The sequence below is a fragment of the Manis pentadactyla genome, chromosome 1, assembly GCF_030020395.1.
Source record: "Manis pentadactyla isolate mManPen7 chromosome 1, mManPen7.hap1, whole genome shotgun sequence".
NCBI classification, from domain to species: domain Eukaryota; kingdom Metazoa; phylum Chordata; class Mammalia; order Pholidota; family Manidae; genus Manis; species Manis pentadactyla.
Genome location: NC_080019.1, coordinates 185,275,296 through 185,294,277, shown reverse-complemented (window position 1 = coordinate 185,294,277; position 18,982 = coordinate 185,275,296). Strand labels below are relative to the sequence as shown.

Here is an 18,982-nt window from a genome sequence, read left to right as displayed (position 1 = left end):
ATTATTCAACAGCATGCATTAGGGCAGAAAGAAAAAATTTCTAAATATATATAGAAATAATTAGTTTTAATTTTTTTATTTGGGTAATTAAGGTCAAGAAATTATGAGAAAGAGTTGCTCTTGAATTGTTGCCAAAAAATAAGGAAAATTAAGTCTTATCTCTAAATAAAGTTACAATAACTTTTTGTGTACAAAATCTGTATTAGTAATGTTGTAAGGGAGAGCCAGAGGGAACACAGCTTACAAGGAATGCAAGGATCTTGGGCCACTGCTAATTCCTTCATCACAGACAATAAAAGCCTGTAAAAAGTTATTGGTCTTCATGATGAATAAATTTTAGCCTTGAAATCTGTCAGGGTCAAAGCAAAGCATAATCCTTATCTACTCTACTTCTCTTATTTGGAATCCAGTTATATTCTATGCCTTGCATTTTTACTTAGTTACTTCCCATCTGTGTTTTCTTTTATCTTACTCTAAGTATGGTGATTACCCATATTTATAGAGGAATCAAAATGTAAAATAATATAGAAAAACAGTAAACTGGGTTCATCTGAGCCAGAGTTCGTCTTTGCCAGCATGGAGAATAATAAATAAGCCCCAGCATCTTTTATCATTCATATCTCCTTTTCTTCAAGGAATTGGGCAAAGGGTGGTCCTTAACTACTTGTTTAGTTTTGTTTACTCTGGAAGTAAATTATGTAACCAGTCAACCCATTGGTATATAATTCTAGGGAGTATTCTCACACCTAGCTACCAACAGTTGATAGTAAACTAAGTCAGATTCTGAAAACTTATGTCATACTTTCAATGAAGACTTCCAAGTACTTTAATATGCTTGCTGTCAGAACCTAAGTAAATATATTCAGCCTCTTAAAAACAGAATTCAAAACAATCCCAAGCCATGTGATAAACTCAATCCAAATGGCAAATGACTGCTTTCACTTTTCTGTCTCCATCCTATTTTCTAAGTAAATTATAAACATAAACCTCAATGACAGATTTCAAAAAAGGGAAGAGTAAAATGTATTTGGTTACATGAAAAGTACGTTTCTGTAGCAGAGACTTCTACACACTGTACTTTCACTTTGGAAAGAGAAAGAACCTGAGCTGCAGAATAACTTTAACCAATAATTATCTGGCCAAATTTAAGATCATTCACCAGAGGAAATAAGAATATGTTACTTCCTATTCTTTTTTTTATAGTATTTGAGAACTGTGCTAAGTTTCTATGTAACTAAGTGAAGACCAACCATGGCCTTATGACCCTAACTGTTACATAACAGGGAAGATTTAGAAAGCTCAGCATTGCTACAGTTTATCAAACAGTTGAGACTGTGTCTATATTAGACTGAATGTGAGGGCTAAGTGGAAAAGGAAAAAAAACTTCTGAACACTTTGTTAAAGAAGATGAATCTCATTTACTTTCATCCTCACGAACAATGGCATTTTCATTCTATTGTTTTTTGCAACTACTGATTTGAAAATGCCATTTAAACTGCAGTAGGTTACAAACTCTGACAAAAATGTAATCTTTTATATAGGGTTGAACATGCAAAAACAGAACCCCCCAATTCTGAAGACATTTTGCAAAGACAACACAAAGAATGAAGGCCAAATATATACATACATATACATAAATATATATAATTTTTTTCCCAAAAGATAGGCAAAAGAAGCAGTTATTAGAATAATGTAAATAGCACCTTTTTTAAAAAGAAAAGTTAAGGAACAGTAGAGGGAAATAAATAGCTACTAAAATAGTATATTTAGAATAGGTAAAGAGAACATTTAAATGAAAAGGGATTTCGAAAAAAAAAAAACAGAAGAATGCCTTTAGTGAAGTGTAACTTCATTTTGTTCAAAGAAACCAATGAGAAACATAAATATTATAAAAGCACCAGAAAAGGGTACTCGATACAACTCACATACATATATTTTCATTTATTTTTTACCTCTAAGCCAAGGAATGCCTGCACACTGTTTGTTCTATCCAGACAATCCAAGCAGTTTGTTCGAACTGTACCGCTCTGGCATCTGGAACAAATTCAGCGAAGTTAAGTAGCTAGCTTGAAGCAAAAATAATACAACTAAGACAAAGTGAGAAAAATTAAGGTCATTAAAATATGGCTTCCATTTTATCCCTCAACTTTTTATTATTACAATTTTCTAACAGGAAATAAGACGAAAGAATTTTCCAGTGAACATCCATAGACCCACCATCTAGATTTTGTAACTGTTAACACTTTGTTATATTCTTTATCACATATTATCTATTCATTCTCACCTGCTTATTTTTAATTAGGCCAATAGTTAGGACCTTTAACATACATTCAGATTTATAACCCCATAGTTCTTTGCATATAAAAGATAATCAAATGTTTATGAAATGAATTTTTAAGACCTAAGATTTGTTAATCTCTACTGACCTATAAAGTTTCTATGACATTGATACTAAATGCTGTACAAACTAAAAACTAAAAATTTGAGCTTTGTTCACTAAAGTTTACCTCAACCTACATATTCTGAACAAATTTTTCAATACTTTTCTCCTCTAAACATTCGTCAGTTCAGAGAAGCGGAATAATGACTTCATAGACAACAGCAGGAGGTCTTGGAGCCAGATAAATCCTACCTCTAACACTTCCTTGTTATGCAATTTGGGGTAGAGTATAGCCTACACGTTAAATTTCCATAAATGTAAATGGCGATAATAAATGAACTCTCCTTACATTTCTTGTTACTGGTACATGTAAAGACTAAGTACAATGCCTGGACCACACAATGTGCTCAGTAATGTAAGCTATTATTTTACATGTTCAATTCTCAGGAACGAAAAACAAGCCTAACATCAGGTGTAGTAAAAGAAGGTATTTTATTTAATTGTGAACTTTGATTTAAAAAAAGGAAATTAAGATGAATTTTTAAATTATAGCAAAGTTTCAATTTAAAGAGAAGAGAAATAGAGTAGTCAAACCTTTGAACTTCACTTCCATTGAAATAAAAAAATCCATAATCAAGAAACTTTTGGACTTGAGGTTTAAGAACATTGTGTAATTTTTCTGCCTTTCCTCCTTTAACCATTTGATGATAATCAAAATTCACCATCTGGATATCGGTAGCATGTTCAGAAGCTTTCAAATGACTCTGAAAGTACAAAGGCAAATACTCACTTAAATGTTAACTAAGTACGATCTTATCAGTATGATGTTAAAATGGAACCTTGTATTTTAAATTAACCCTCAGCGTCACCCCTTGAAGTCTTACAATTCTCACAAAGCTCTCAGGGACCCGGAAGTATAATGGAAAACTACTTGCTGACACCTAATAGCATCTTCACCTTTCTCTCTCATATACTATCCCTGAGCGGTTAGGTTACATAATTAATTTCAGGGAACCTGAATAATATTCTCATCTGATTAGGAAAATGAAAAATTATTTCTCACCACCAGTACTTCATTTTATACAATACAAATTCAATCACTTTTTATCTATTAAAGAATCTCAAAAGAAAGTAACTTATTTTTTAAAACAAAATCAAAGAATGAAAAATTCATTTTATACTTTCATTCAATACACACAAATACTTAAAAATTTAGGATAACAACTTATTCTCCAAAGTATAATCTGCTTTATTGACAACATTTCATGACAAAATAACCAAATAATTAAGTTACTTCTGGACATTAGATTGAACTTCAGAAAATATTCTCTAACCATTTTCTTTAATTTAAACCTAATATCTTATGTAACACCATCATTTACACATTAATTCATCACTGGACAGCACTTATGAAAAACACTTTTCTTTTATAAGTCAGTGCTTCTTTAGGTTCTTTTTTACTTGAAATTCTCAAGTGTTTTCTCATCAGTACAAGAGGATATAGTCTTGCATATATACAAATGCATTATTCACAAATTCACAGGTTTAAAACAATGACTGTGGTTTCTAGGAAACAGGCAAGGCAATGAACAGGTGAAGGAGGGAACTGCCCGGTACCTTTCTACCTATGACAGAGCATTTAGGGGAGTGTATTCTCTGCTTTTCCACAATATAAACAAGCACATTTTAGAAAGCTGTGTCAATTGCCTTGAAAGCTTTCCATAATACCAACTTTAGTAATATTACCTTGTTTCCTAATAGCCCAAAGAGTTAATGGTTCCAACAAGTACCTAACTTTTTCTAGGAAGAAGTTTTTACTTCCTGGAAGAATCTAATTATTATTGCATTATATTATTTTTTAAATACCGTTCTAGGTGTGGTACCCATTGGCCAGAAGAAAAAATGATCATATTTACCTGGAAAGCTTTACTTAGCATATGTTCACCTTCCTTAGATCCAAGCAAATTTACTATCATTTGCTTACCATATAAATTCTTTAGTGTTCTAAAATGCCTATTAAAGAAAGGAAATACACATATGTCAAGTGATAAGCTAAAATTTTTTCAACAAACAGGAATCCATTATTAAACAGAAGCTAAGTGGCAGCATTTTAAACTCACAGAACTGGCAAAATTGGACATAAATTCATTCCACATGGTCTCAAAACTGAATTTATGAAAATTCAGTTAATGCAATTTCCTCTCTGACTTACCAACACTGAAACTTCCACCTATGCTGGAGCTGTTGGAATTATCCAGCTACCTCCTCATTCTGTGAGGCTGGTACTAGACAAGCAGAGAGAACACAAGCCATCTAGCCTGACTGGGAAGGCAGCTAGGGCAGCAGGCACAGGGCTGCACATCATATGTAAGGACATCATACACTCCATGAGTACTCAGAGACATGTCTGTAACAGCTCCAGCCTTAAGAAAAATGGCCCCAAATATGAGACATTTTTCTCTCCAGCTTCTAACCATTCCAGAGGCTAGAGAGGAATGCTATCCAGAGGAAATATAAAATGAGCCAAAGATTCAGTTTTCTAGAAGTTACATTAAAAAAAGTAGAAATAAACAGGTGAAATTAATCGACATATATTTTAACCCAATACAGCTAAAAGATCATTTCAACATGTAATCAGTAAAAAACAAATATGAATAAGATATTTTACATTCCTTTATTTTTCCCCACTAAAGTCTTTGAAATTCAGTGTGTATTTTACACTTAGGGCATATATCAATTTGGACTAGTCACATGTCCAGTGCTCAATAGCAACATGTGGCTAATGGCTACCATATTGAACAGCATAAACAAAGAGGATGTTTTAAGGCCAAGAGATGAAGACCCACACACCTAGGGCTACCAGCCCTAGAAATCATGACACTAGGTGTCACTTTCTTTCAGTTAAATTAGGAGTCAGAAGAAATTTTACTTATAACCAAAAAAAAAACTGAAATGAATTAGTAAATATAATAACAACTAGCCTCACTGTTTAACAATATCAGAAGTTTATGGCACTTTGTAATAATAATGTGTCTTACCTGTCAAAAGCAGGTGCATTGGCTTCAAATCCCCTTGACATACGGACACGATGAGATCCCACCTAGGACCAGAAAAATGCATTTAATCATAGCAAAAGTCAACATGTACAAAAAAAAAAAGAAAAGCTTTGTTTATAATATGCAATAATTCATTTGCTAAACACAGGGTTAGCAATTCTTGGCCTGTCTTAAATAAACTGGATTATTGAAAAGGTTCAAGTGGTCTGCAATCTCTCTCCACAAAAACCATCCTAAAATTTAAGAGAGATTCATTTGTGAACAAAGGAAGCAAGATTTTTTTCTGTCAACTTTCTCAATACTAGAGGCTGAGGCGTTAAATTTAATAGAAAATAGGTACTAGAAGCCTAAAATGAAAATAACACACTTCAGGGACTAAAGAGTTTTGAATAAAAATAAAATGCAAAATCACACTATTATGGGCAATCCAATATTAGGTCCTTACATGAAAAAAATCTTGTATTTCAAAGATCAGATATTTGTATCAAGAAAATTAAAAAAAAAAAGATCAGAAAGCAAGCCAGAGAACATATTAAAGATCAGGTCACTAAAAATTCCAAGTAAATTTTAGTATTAGATATATTATTGATAACAATAGTAGCTAACCCTACTTGGTGCTACCTTGTGCGCCAAGCACTTTTCTCAGTACTTTTCCTTTCAACCTTTTAACAACCCTGTGAAGTAAGTACTACTAATATTATTATTCCTATTTTATAGATAACAAAAGAGAGTCACAGAAGGGTTCACAAGTGCATTGTTAATTAGTGGTAGAGTAAGGATCCAAATTGAGAAATCTGGTTTCAGAAGCTTTTTTTTTTTAACTACTATATTCTTCTACCTAAAGAGACTAAATTTTTATATACTAAGATACTGATACAGTAAATATGGTAACACTTTGAGAACCAATGTGCTATGAAAGTATCAAAATTTTAATATTAAATACAGCAGCTGAATGTCTAGGGATTATCTGAAAGAACAGTAAAGAAAAAATATCTAAGTTCATGGAACTCCATACTTAAGACCCTCATTTGTGAATCCAGCTAATATTATTAGACTGAATAATAGGACTATCCAATGAACTAATGTACTATACTGAAAGTTAAGAAAATATGGAGAATATTCAACAGAAAAAAGAAAACAAAACAATGTCAAACAGATATACCTGCAACCCTGGTTGCTCCCAGAACAATGGAACAGATCCCCGGATTTGTATGAAGGAGGAAACAGAATCATCTAAGTACACAACCTACAGAGAAAAATAATACATAAAATATTTCCACAAAGTTGTTACTCCTACATTAGAAGACAAAGTTACTAACATCTACTGCATGCTAGTTGTACCATGTGACCAATCTCTCATATGTAAATTATCCTAACAAAATATCCAAAATAGGACACTAAACAAGTTTGATTTTTTTGAATTAGTGATTATTTTCCTATATATTATTAACCAAGAAAATAGTAAAAATTTAAGCATAAGAATCACAAACTTCATTTTTAGGAATTCCTTTTAAACCTTAAATATTTTATACACATACCTGTAAGTTTTGTTTAACTTCCTTCTTTAGCTTTTTATATTTTTCAAAACTAACTTAAAGAACTGAGATGGGCTTAGGGAGTGGACTAATTTTACAATTATATAATTACATAGGCAAAAATATCGCAGATTTTAATTTTAGATAGTGCATATATTGGATTTGATTTAATTTCACACACACACAAAAACTTAAGTCATATAGCTCTATACATGAAGGTTTTTAAATTCAATACTAAAACACACAGCATTAACAATGTCATGCTAATTGGTAAATGTCTTGATACTTATTTGAAGAGCCATACCTAAGTTTGTTTATAAATAAGTTTGTTTCAGAGAAGCCTTCTTTAGGCCAGTAAGTAGCTGAGAACAACAAAAAATGACATTACAGTGTCAAAATGATTTCTGAATCAAATAAAAATCTGTTACCTATTATTTCCTGTGCCTCTCATCTAATAAATAAATTAAACAATATAAAACACCATATACCTGTTCTGTTTCTACAAAATTAGCGACATGACCATCATCATTTGTTCCCCGGACATTAAACCTGGTCCCAGCTCGTTCACAGCTTAGTCTGGAAATGAGGCAAGCCTTTGCCTGTTTATGAGCAGCATAAATTGTTCTGATTTCTACTCCCCCACACATGAGACGTAATAACCAGTCATCACAATTCACACCGTAGTGCTTGAGGTGCAAGTGCAAAGACTGATTCCTAACAGAAAAAGAAATAAGTACATTAGCTGACTGAGCACTAGATAACAGTGTAATTTAAAACAGTGTTCCTAGAACATTAATTTAATTTTATTAAATTATATCGCTTCACTTACATTTACTATGCTAGGAATGAGAATAGGGCTATAAAATGAGATCCTTGGGCATGTGATCTATGGTCTGCAGAAAGATGCATATCATTATGTTTTTATTGTCTGTGCCTATTTCTGTGTTTTTTTAATATAATGTATTTACAACCTGACTTTTGCAAAAAATTTCACACACATATCCCCACCCCATTTCATAAAGCTCTACTTTTAAGGTTTGACTTCTAGCCAGACGGACTAGTGGCTACCCTATTAATGCATGCCTAGAGTTTCTCTTGCTCCAAATACTTTTAACTTCTAGGTAACCGATGGGCAAAAGTTGTATTCAAACAAACATGAAGAAACCGATGATAAGGAAACAGAGAAAAGCAGAGTCACGATGGTAAAGCAGGGATGTGGCTGGAGTTCTGTCAGGTTGATCATCTCCTGCTCACCACCTCCTCTGGGGTCTCTATTTAAACCTTAGTCCTCCGAAAAACACACCTGGAAGCTCCTAGCAGCCTACCACCAAGGAAAACACACGGCTGTAAAGAAAACTTTCTTTCTGCTATTAGTCAAGATAACAAGATGTCTTATAAAAGTTAATTTTCTGTAAAATTGAAACCTGGTTCTTTGAGTTTTAATAGAGCATAATAGGCTGCAGTAGAGATGAAGAGAGATGGTGGTCATGCGCAGTTCTGGTTAATCAGCCATAGCCCACTCCTTCCTATCCTTCAAGAAAGCACACTGGAATATCAATGAGGGATGAAATTACTACTGGCATAACTTTAAATCTGATGACCATTATTTATTTTAAAATTACAACTTAAGCTTCCACACTTTACTATTACTATCTACACTGATCTCAAAGCTCAAACTGACTGTGACCCAGTATATCCAGACACCACCACAAGTCCCATGTCACAGCAGAAGTATAAGGGACTTACTTGTCCCTATATAAGTAGAGTGGGATCCTATGCATTTGTTTAGTAGAGTTTCTCCATCTGCTGTCAGTTTTCTTTACTTTTCTTTTTTTTTTGCCATCAATGTGTTGCTATTTTAATTCTGTTTAAATTTATAACAACTCTCGACTGACAGCAGCTTCAAATCTCCAACAGAGAAAACTACTGGGTTTTTGAGATAGGTGTTTGCCACTCTTCGGCTACAAAACTTACTTGGCTGTATCCTGGAAAATATTTCTGTTAAGCTCTACAAGGTTACACATAATGAATTCTTAAGCTTTCACTTTTCTATGCAAAGTGAAGCTCAAGAATGCCAATCCTTAGCAAAACTGTAGAAAGGATACAATGAGCAAAACTCACCTTTGGTGTTTCAGTCTCCCCTTTGTTCAACCTGTCTCCTACTAGGTAAACCCCCTCGATCTGCTTTCTAAATCTGTCCCCACCATTACCCTTAATTGGATGAAAAGATAAATAAATAATTTCTACTGGTTAAGCTTAGCAAATATGCTTGATTGCTGATCATTAGCCAAGGTACATACCTGATTAGATTCCTAATTATGGCAGAAAATCTTTTATCTCTCAAACTAAGAAATTTTGGGTAAGAAAGAACAGGAGGGAAAAGTAAGGACAACTACCCTAAGCCCAGTTGCAACACCTTTATCTTTTTCAGGGACTTCAACACCTCTTCCATCAGAGAAAGTATAGGGTTGACATAAGCAGATAGGACCCTATATCTACTCATCTGCCTTATCAGCCCTTCTCTCCTCTCTCCCACATCTAAGCACCAAATCTCTGACTACAGTGCTCTTAAAGCCTTTTTTCATTCTGCCCTCTCTTCTCCCCCATACCACTACTCCGGGCCAAGAAACTTCCATGTGAGCTACAAGGTGACCAAGCTCTTGCACTTAAATTGTTTGTTTCCTACCTTAGGAAGGTTGCTGTTGACTTGGAGCTCTCTGACATCCAGGGCAAATGGGTCAGACCTGAATGTGCTACTCAAGGACCATACAGGTTGATGGTGAAAGTGTGAGGGTAAGGAAATATACAGGAGGGAACACCTGGACTCTGAACTACTGAGGGAGGCCAAGAACAGAGTCCTGGACTTTGACCTTATATCACATGTAAACATAATGGAATATACTTTGTACATGGTGTTAATGAAAAAAATCAACACTGATACTGGTTGAGCACAAGGGAACCACTATACTAGAAATTTGGTCTATTACAATAAAACAATACTAATTATACTTATATACTTACCATTTGTGCATACTTAAGTAAAACATTTTTACACACAATCATGAATATATCACAGTTACCTACTGAAGTTGTATTATAGTACTAAACTTATCCCAGTATATTCTATTACAGCTAATTCATTCCTAATTTTAAAATAAGTATTTTAAATATATTTCTGAAGGTACTTTAAATATATTTCTGAAATATATATTTTGAAAGGTCAGGCTAGATCAGGGAGAGTAAATGGGCTTCATGTCACTTACAACTTCAATAAATGTACAGTGGATGCCTGCTATACTGTGTTGAGGATTCTGCAGCAGGAAAGAAGGGTGCTCAATCAACAATGCCTATCCCTGCTATTTCTGGAAATAACTGTTGAACATCCTATGCCCCAAATCACCAAAATACTGCACAGCACATGATTACAAAGGGAAAAAATATAACACAAACTCACCAGAAAAACCTATTATCAGTTGTGTGTTCTTGCATGCTACGATGTGCATTAAGACTAAGATCTAAACTGATTCCAGATGCAGACCATGCAAAATAAAAGTTTCCTGAATTTAAAACTTTTCGCACTTCTGAAATGCGATCCTCATCTGAAGAATCAATTCGTAGTGATATGAATTCAGTAGAAGTAACTCGGAAAACTTCAGATTCTTGAATTTTTCCAACAGACATACATCCAGTGACAAGGACCAGATAATGTAACATAATATCACCTGCAAAAACCAAAAATTTAATTGGATGAAAAGTCCCAGTATTTTTCAAACTATTCAAAGCTTCTTCCAACTTGCTTCTTGTGTCTCCATCTTTTTAAATCTAACACTGTGGTAATTTTAAACTTACCATGATGTGTTAAGTTCACAACTAGATTTTGGCAGAAGTTGAAAAAGTTTGAAAAAATGCTTAAGTATGTTTAGTAGAATGAATGATCTCACATATAGGAAACTGTTTCTCTAACCTGTAGGTATATAAAATTTATCAAATAAAAAACACAATTTGTCTTCTCTACCTTTGTGATTGCTAGGAAGTTCAGATAAGACAATGAATGTGAGAGTTCTTTGTAAATAGTAAACTTGAAAAAAATGCTATATAAATGTGAGCTTTTGCTGCTGATAATACATAGGCAAAAAGTCCCTGATAACAATTTACAAAGCAATTTCGTTTATGAAAACTTCCACTGAGATTTTTCATCTAATTTTGACAAAAATCTTATGAAATTAGCATGATGGTAGAATTCAACCATGGTGTACCTTGACCATGATGTAGCCAGAAGTAGCCCTGAATCTTGGCTCCACTTCTTATTTTCTAGACCAAGTTCAGCATGTTGATAACCAACCTGAGATATCCTCCCTTATAAAACAGGATTAAGGCAAATCTCACTGGATTGTGAGGATTACCCAAGACAATTTTAAGTGGGAACCACACAAGCACCTAGGCACAGTGCTTTACATATGATAGATTCATAATGAATAGCCTTTCTTCATTTTATAAGCCAGTGTTCCTCAAAGTATGGTCCATGAACTGTTACCAGTTCACAATGAGAAAAAGTGCTTGATGCAGAATGGAAATCAACTACATCACTAAATTCACCATTTAGTTTAGATGATATTTTCTTCACAGTAAGACTTTATCAATGAAGGAAGCCATGTATTGATTTGCATGACGGCAAGCTCCTCATCTCATCACAGTCCAATAACAAAACAATCATGGAAAGGTACTTCGAGTCACACCAATATAGACAACCAAACTGGTAATCACAAAGGTTACTCTGCAACCCATGATAACACTAGGGGCAAAGAAAAATTCAAGCTGAGACCTTCTGAATACAAAGCAGATGTCCTTCCCACTATAAATTGGGGGAAATCAGTGTGGTTCCCACTAAGACATCTTTTCCTAAATGCACTGAAGCAAAGAGAAGGCAATGCCCTGAATTTCTCCTTTGACAACTGATAGCAATCCCTAAAAGTGTTCAAAGAGGACACTGCTTCTGGAACTTAAAATCACAAGAGCTGGAGCATGCAGCATGACTTTCCGGTCACCAAACATTATTCCAAGATAAGCTTTATTAGCGTTTAAAAGATGTACCACTTATAGCTTAAATATGGAGTTTGAAATAATATAAGTATCTCTCAAATCTACAGAATAATGAAAATAGAAATGATAAAAGATTAATTATATTGAATTAATAAACTTACCAAGATTTAATCGTAAAACACCTAAAAGTCCATATGCATCCAGCACTTTGGAGTATGTACCCTTGATTGCCTCTTTTTCTGCAGATGCTGCAAAAAAAAGTTTTAGGGTAAGAAAAATGACCTGAAACATCAGATTCTATTTAGTATAAAACTGGAGCTTCAACCTAAAATTTCTAAGCCTAAATTCGATATTCTAAACATAAATATAATGCATAAAATATTTCCTCAACCAATAACTTTTCTTTCCAAAGAGTTAGCAAATTGTTCCAGCACCATCTATTAACTAATCCATCCTCTCCCACTGATCTGAAGAATATCCTTTAATAATATCCGTATTTTATACTCTGGTTTCTCTTCAGATCGCATAAATCTTTCGCTTTTTACTTTCCTTTTTAAGATTTCCGTGGAGAGGAACAATTCTGAGTTTTTAGCCAATTTTTTGAGGCCTTTCCTTAGCAAGGCTAATAAAGTAATAATAATATTAATAATAATAATAATAATAATAATAATAATATCCATATTTGGAGGCTATTTTGACCCTTCTGCTCTGTCCCACTTATCTGTTCACCTGTCTTACTGCCAGTACCGCAGAGTCCTGGCATAGCCTACAGGACACCCAACTCCCTCACAAGGCATCTCAGAAGAATCTGATTCCAGCATACTTTCTCTGTTTCATTTTTCATTACCCACTCCCTCCTACCCCTTACATCCTATGCTCTAACCAAATCAGACTCACACCATTGCCCAATCATGCTTTTTTACATTTCTGTACCTCTGCACAGCGATCTACCCTTCTCTATCTAACCTTTGCCTCTTGGCAAAATTCTATTGGCCTTATAAAAGCATAGGTACAAGGCCCCTTTTTGAAACCTTTCTTTACTTCTCCAGGCACAGTTCTTTCACAGAGCTCACTCTTTATGATACAATCTTCCCTTGCCTTTCTCATTATCCACCCCACTCCTTGAATGCAGGAACTCCATACTATTCATCGTTTATATCCTTGATACTTAGAATGGTGCTTGACACACAGAAGACTGACAAATGTTTAAATCAGGAAAGCTGATGGCAATACTTGACTGAAAAGTTTAGCATAGGAACAGAAAATCTTCAGTCTGGCTTTTGTCTTGATTTAGTTCTTCTGCTATAAAGTTAACCTTATCTTGCTAATAAACATAACACAGAATAATTTCCCTACAGCAGGCTGTTGTGGTTGTTCTACTGAGAAAATGAGAAAACAAATCCTGAAACTTTTAAAGGAAAAACGTTCCTAGTTCTTAGAAAACACACTTTAAAAACTTTGACAAAGAACCAAAGAAATATAAACTACAGCTAGTACGTCAATGGACAAGCACAAATAATACATTCTAAAGCCCACGAATCCAGAAGGTATGACCCTTCCCATTCTCTCCTTTCTCTTCCAGTTCTTCCCTTCTTACTGCCCTCTCGCCCACTCTATCCCACACTCCCCAACTCACCTCTTGGCTGACTGGTTCACTCCTTATTTACTCCTCTCTCTTGCATGCATCGCCTTTTTCTGTCCTTCCTCAACTGATACAGAATCGTAGTCCATTTTGGCTACACCTGTGCCCTCCACATTAGAAAAGCATGTAAGCAGATCCTTTTGGCCTTCCCACTTCCTGTCAATCTTTCACTGTGATCTTTATGGAGATCTTGTCAGCCCACTGCTTTGCCTAATACTCCTCAGTAGTTTGCATTAGAGATTTTTTTCCTTTGCCTCAGAGTTCTTCTCCAGGCTTCCATGAACCATCTCACTTTCCCTGCCTGCTTCACCTCTCTCCAGACCATCTACTCTACTCTTAAGCTTTCGTCCTAGTTATCCCACTTCTGCCTCTGAATGAGTTGTGCTTTGCTAGTTGGCAGCAGAGACTAAGACTAATCTCTCAATTACCTGATACTGCCACAGTGTGTTCATTAAGTGTGGATTTTTAACTTTATCAAATCACCCAGTATGAAAATGGGAGTGGGGATGATTTCACCAAGTCATTAAAATTATGGGGATTTGTATCTCATTCTACATTACTAGAGTTCTTATTTTTATTATTACTATCCCATGTGTTTTTAGAGCAGTTATTAGCATTCAATGGCAAGGCATACAATATAAAACATTACATGTGAATTATATTTTACAATATAAAACAGTATTGCCTACCCCTAAATATGCCACATTAAGAGTGCCACATGTACACAAAACCAAACATTAAGAGACTTCTTATAACTCTGATAGTAGAAGGCATGGCTTCCAGGGCAAATATTCTAGGGTTTTATTGGTTACATGCTATATGTATTTAAATACCATCACTAATATAGTAATATAGATATCACAAGATATATCACTTTCAGTAGCAATCATCATTTGGGTTCAATTATCAGCAGGTAGTAAGAATTAAAAAGAAAAAATATTTTTATTATTAAATCATCATCTTACCTCAGGAAACAAAGTCATTTTTTAACTTAAACTACCATGTAACAAAATGCTCTCCTTTCTAATAATGCATAATAACTACCTTTTCATTAACTGTGCTCCAATTACATGGCTAGATCATGTCTCTCAGGCCCAATGAAGACCCATCTACTAGACTCTCACTTATTCAAACATGCAAACAAATGTCATGCTCCTTATTTATTTACACCCTCTTATATTCTGAGACTCAAGAAATGAGACAGACAGATATACAAGCACACAATTTAAACTAAAGTGCATATTCTTAGATAAAAGTATGCTAAAGGAAAGGAAAAATAATTGAGCAAGCAGATGATATGTCATTTGCTCTGCCAATATTTTTGTTTCCCCTCAAAATACTAAATGAAATTTGAAAATGATTTTTAGATCAATGAGTAATGTTTTAGCTGAGGTACTTGTATACTACTTCTGTGATGATTATGACAGTAACTAATGCTGGGCTAGGTATTTTTCATGCATTATTCAATTTTCACAACAACTCCATGAGCAAAACTACTATTTCCATTTGACATATAAGGAAACAGACTTAGAGAGGTTACTAATTTGTTACTAACTTGTCTAACCTTAAATAGCCAGAGTCAGAGAATGCAGCTTCATGAGGGGAGGGCCTCTGTTTAGTTTATTCCCCTAGCTCAGTGACCTGGCACTCAGTAGGAGTTCAATAATTTTACGTGTAGTGAATTGGTGAATGTAATTTCACAGCCATGTACACTTTTAACTCCAGATACTTTAGATTCCATAAGAGAAAACTGAGTATCTTATTCCTACACATTTTTTATCTAAAGGACAGTAGATGTTTCCCTATTCTTATACATGTACATTAAAGATCTGGGGGAGAGTGGAGGGAAGTCCTTTGCAGGCTGTCAGAGCCCAAGCAGAGTAAGGAGGATGCCCGTGTGCATGGATTTTAAGCCAGAGGTGGGGAAAGAGGGCATCCACCTAGGGGGAAGGGCAGATTGGCATGAGAAAAGTCTGAGTTGGTGAGGAGGGTAGTATCTACCCAAAGATGTTGGGAGTGGCCTGGTATAGTATATTAGAGCTCGAGAAGAGTGGGTAGGGCAGGGTGTACTGGAGGGAAGCCCAGGACAGGGTAGTGGGGTCCCAGTGGGCTGAGGAGGGCACCCATGTGGAAGAGGAGGCTACATGGGCAACAGAAGAGTGGTTGATCGATCATACAGGGGAATAATCAAGGATAATGGAAGCCATGTTTCTCACTGTCACACAAGGGGAGTGCAAATATGGAGGGAGAGAAAACTAGAATGGACCCTGCAGTACTGATTGGAATTGGGAGTTGCCAGGGTGAACTCATAGTTTTCTAGACAGATATAAATGAGTGTGTATAATTACATACACATATACATACATACTTACATATTCTTCTTAGTTTTCTCCATTGACAGGACCTGGGATCAGCAATACTCCCAACAGCAATGAGCACATGTAGCACCCAGATCTTACTTTCTAATACCATTCTCCACTAAAAGGAACAGGACTCATTGGAGAAATGGCTGACTTCAGGGCAAGGGCAGAGAAAAGGTGAGCCTGGAAAATATTCTTATGTCACAAAGAAAGACAGCATTCAAAGAATAATGGGGACATGTGAAAAACATGCAGAAGCTAGCTTGAAGGGGCTTCTACGGAGGAACCTAGGACAATCTGAGCAATGAAATGAGTTATAACAGATTATAACCCACTGAATAAGCCCATTAATTGAAAGCTTAATGGGAATGGTATATCTACATAGTCTCAAAGTACCTCACCTTAAATTACTAATTATAAAGGAAAAAAGAGTGTGCCAGAGATGCCTGGCAGACACCACCTTAACCAAGTAATCAAAGTGTATACCAACAGTAATGGGACAAGTCAAAACTGTGTGCCACCTGACAGGAGACAATGAGAAGAACACAGCACACCCCTCTGTAATATTCCTGCCAAGATGTATATACCCTGAATCTGAGCATAAGGAACCATCAGACAAACCCAAAATGAAGGACATTCTACTAAACAATTGGCTGTCATCTTCAGAAGTTTTAAGGTCATAAATGTCAAAGACTGAGGAACTTTTCCAGCTTTAAGGAGACTAAATAAAGACATGGGAACTAATAGAATCCACAAATCTAAACTAGATCTTTTTGCTATAAAAGTCATTGTTGGGACAACTGATAAACTTGAATGCAGTATGAGGATTAGAAAGAAGTACAGTGTTTAACTTTTTGATGATTATATTGTAGTTATACAGAAGTATCTTTCTAGGAAATACATAATGAAATATTGTAAGTGATGGGGCATCATTTTATCAACTCACTCTCAAACAGTTCAGAATAAAAGTGCTTTGTACTGAACTTCAATTTTTCTATGAGTAATTATTTCAAAATTTGAAAAAATTTTTAATGTAACCAGAGAAAATAAATTTGAAAACTACATGGGTATATCCCTAAATTAAGAAGCTTTTATCTCTAAATGGCACTAAGATAAATAAACTCTTTTAATATCATGCTATCACTTTCCCATATATTTTTCCTAATGGGGAAAAAAGATTCCTTTATTTAATAAAACTCTGTGAAATACAGAGAAACATATGATGTAAGAGGGGGAGATCTAATTAAACTTATTGTCACATCTCTCTGGTAATTCAATTCTAGAAAATAATTAGAGGATCTTCCACTATAAGAGATCACTTAAAATAAGAAAGCCAGCCAGAGACGGGTAAGATTCCTCAAGGGAGGAACAACCTAAGACAGGCACAGTCGCAGGGGGGCCATCAGGTGAGAAAGGGGATCAACAGAGGTGAGGCTTAGAACCTCACCCCCCCTGTTCTGAGAGAAATCTTCTGCATACGTGGATGTTTTATTGCCCTTGTCTAGCTTGGATTAACACATAGTCTACAGGCACACACCTGATCATCTACATTTGCTCTCTCTTACAACACTAAACTATGTTTTCTACCTTTATCTTGCATCTACCTACCATTCAGCATTTTATTAAAAATAATAATAAAGAGAGAAATGTGGTATCCACATATAAATCAAGTATAAAAAAAAATAAGAAAGCCATTCTATTTTTAAATAATGTGTATAACCTTTAGGTAAAATAGCATTTGTGAAGAGTTTACTCCATCCCTCCTCCTCTAATACTTTGGCCTGCATCCCACGCTGCATGCCATCCCTTCCACACATTCCACACCCTTTCCCCTCTCCTCTTTTTATTCAAAGTGCTCTTTCCATCTGGAATGTCATTTAGTCATCTTTTCATTTCCAATTATTACCTATCCTTTAATACCTAACTAAAATGCCACTTCCTTCTTGAAGTTTTTCCTGCTCACTCTGGCTAGAAGTACACCTCTTTCCACTCTATATTTTAAACTACACTCACTCATATACTAACAGCAATAAAAACCAGCTTTCATTTCTTTGTATCTCAACACAATACTAACATAACTTGAGACTCTGAACACTGTAGCTGTTAATATTCATCTAATAGGCAAAACAAACTGAGATGTTGCAGCACAAAAGGGGATGTAGTTTTAAAATAGTACATAAAAAGATAAACACTTCATCTTATCATGGATAATATCTGAATGCCCTCATAATTGAAGTTCCTCAGTGATGGCTGGAAATTTTCAAATGTGTTATCTCTGGCAGGGTATAAAGGTGGGAGTGGAAGATGGGAATGGGGAAGACAGGCATTGTTAAGGGATTTCTAACAAGCATTTAAACTAGTGGAGTTTATTAAATGGCGGCGTGTGTAGCAATCAGAGGAAAACAAAGTGAAAGAATGACCAGAAATGAAAGTTCATGTCACTCTCTTGCTAGTGCTGTCTTCCAAGGTATCTGCTGTGCTTCCAATGAGGGGAACAGATTGCTTTTTATAGAGATGTTTGTATTTTTTTTCTCCTGTTCATGCTGGTGTTATTAAACAAACAAGAAGCCAGGAAAAACAAACCTTTCTTTTTACAAAGTTATTGATTTCTCTAACTACAAGTAGGTATTAATGTCCAAGAAGACCACTGTTTTCAACTGATAAAGATCTTGAGCAGTTCAGCTAAGGTAAGGAGACTGGCACCTCATTAACTCACCTGTTAAACATGTAAAGTAAGGCAAAGCCGGACTTCTGAAGTTACTGTCTAACTTGGGGATCAACAGTACCCAACTCTATCAATAGTTTAAAGGGAAAAACTCTTCTTCCTCTGTCACATTCAACAGTATCTTTCATTCACACCTTAAATTTTTTCTTTTTCATTCTAACATGAGAATGCATTTCCTGAGAACACAGAGCTATCTTAAGCATAAATCTACAATTATATTTTTAAACATATCCTCCCTCACCTC

The 18,982-nt window shown here is 35.0% G+C and overlaps 1 protein-coding gene and 1 pseudogene across 3 annotated transcripts in view; one reads left to right on the top strand and one right to left on the bottom strand.

Annotated features, from left to right (window-relative positions):
• SYNJ1 (synaptojanin 1) overlaps positions 1–18,982 on the bottom strand; it is a 69,759-nt gene that overhangs the window by 40,563 nt on the left and 10,214 nt on the right. For all 3 annotated transcript variants that reach the window (XM_057504067.1, XM_057504060.1, XM_057504065.1), the window contains exons 3-10: positions 12,173–12,259; positions 10,426–10,693; positions 7,460–7,685; positions 6,599–6,682; positions 5,419–5,480; positions 4,297–4,393; positions 2,975–3,144; positions 1,953–2,034 (exon numbers count right to left, since the gene is read on the bottom strand). In XM_057504067.1, the coding sequence (XP_057360050.1) occupies positions 1,953–2,034; positions 2,975–3,144; positions 4,297–4,393; positions 5,419–5,480; positions 6,599–6,682; positions 7,460–7,685; positions 10,426–10,693; positions 12,173–12,259 (1,076 nt within the window). The remainder of the gene's footprint in view (positions 1–1,952; positions 2,035–2,974; positions 3,145–4,296; positions 4,394–5,418; positions 5,481–6,598; positions 6,683–7,459; positions 7,686–10,425; positions 10,694–12,172; positions 12,260–18,982) is intronic.
• On the top strand, positions 12,512–12,635 carry LOC118909642 (U5 spliceosomal RNA; annotated as a pseudogene).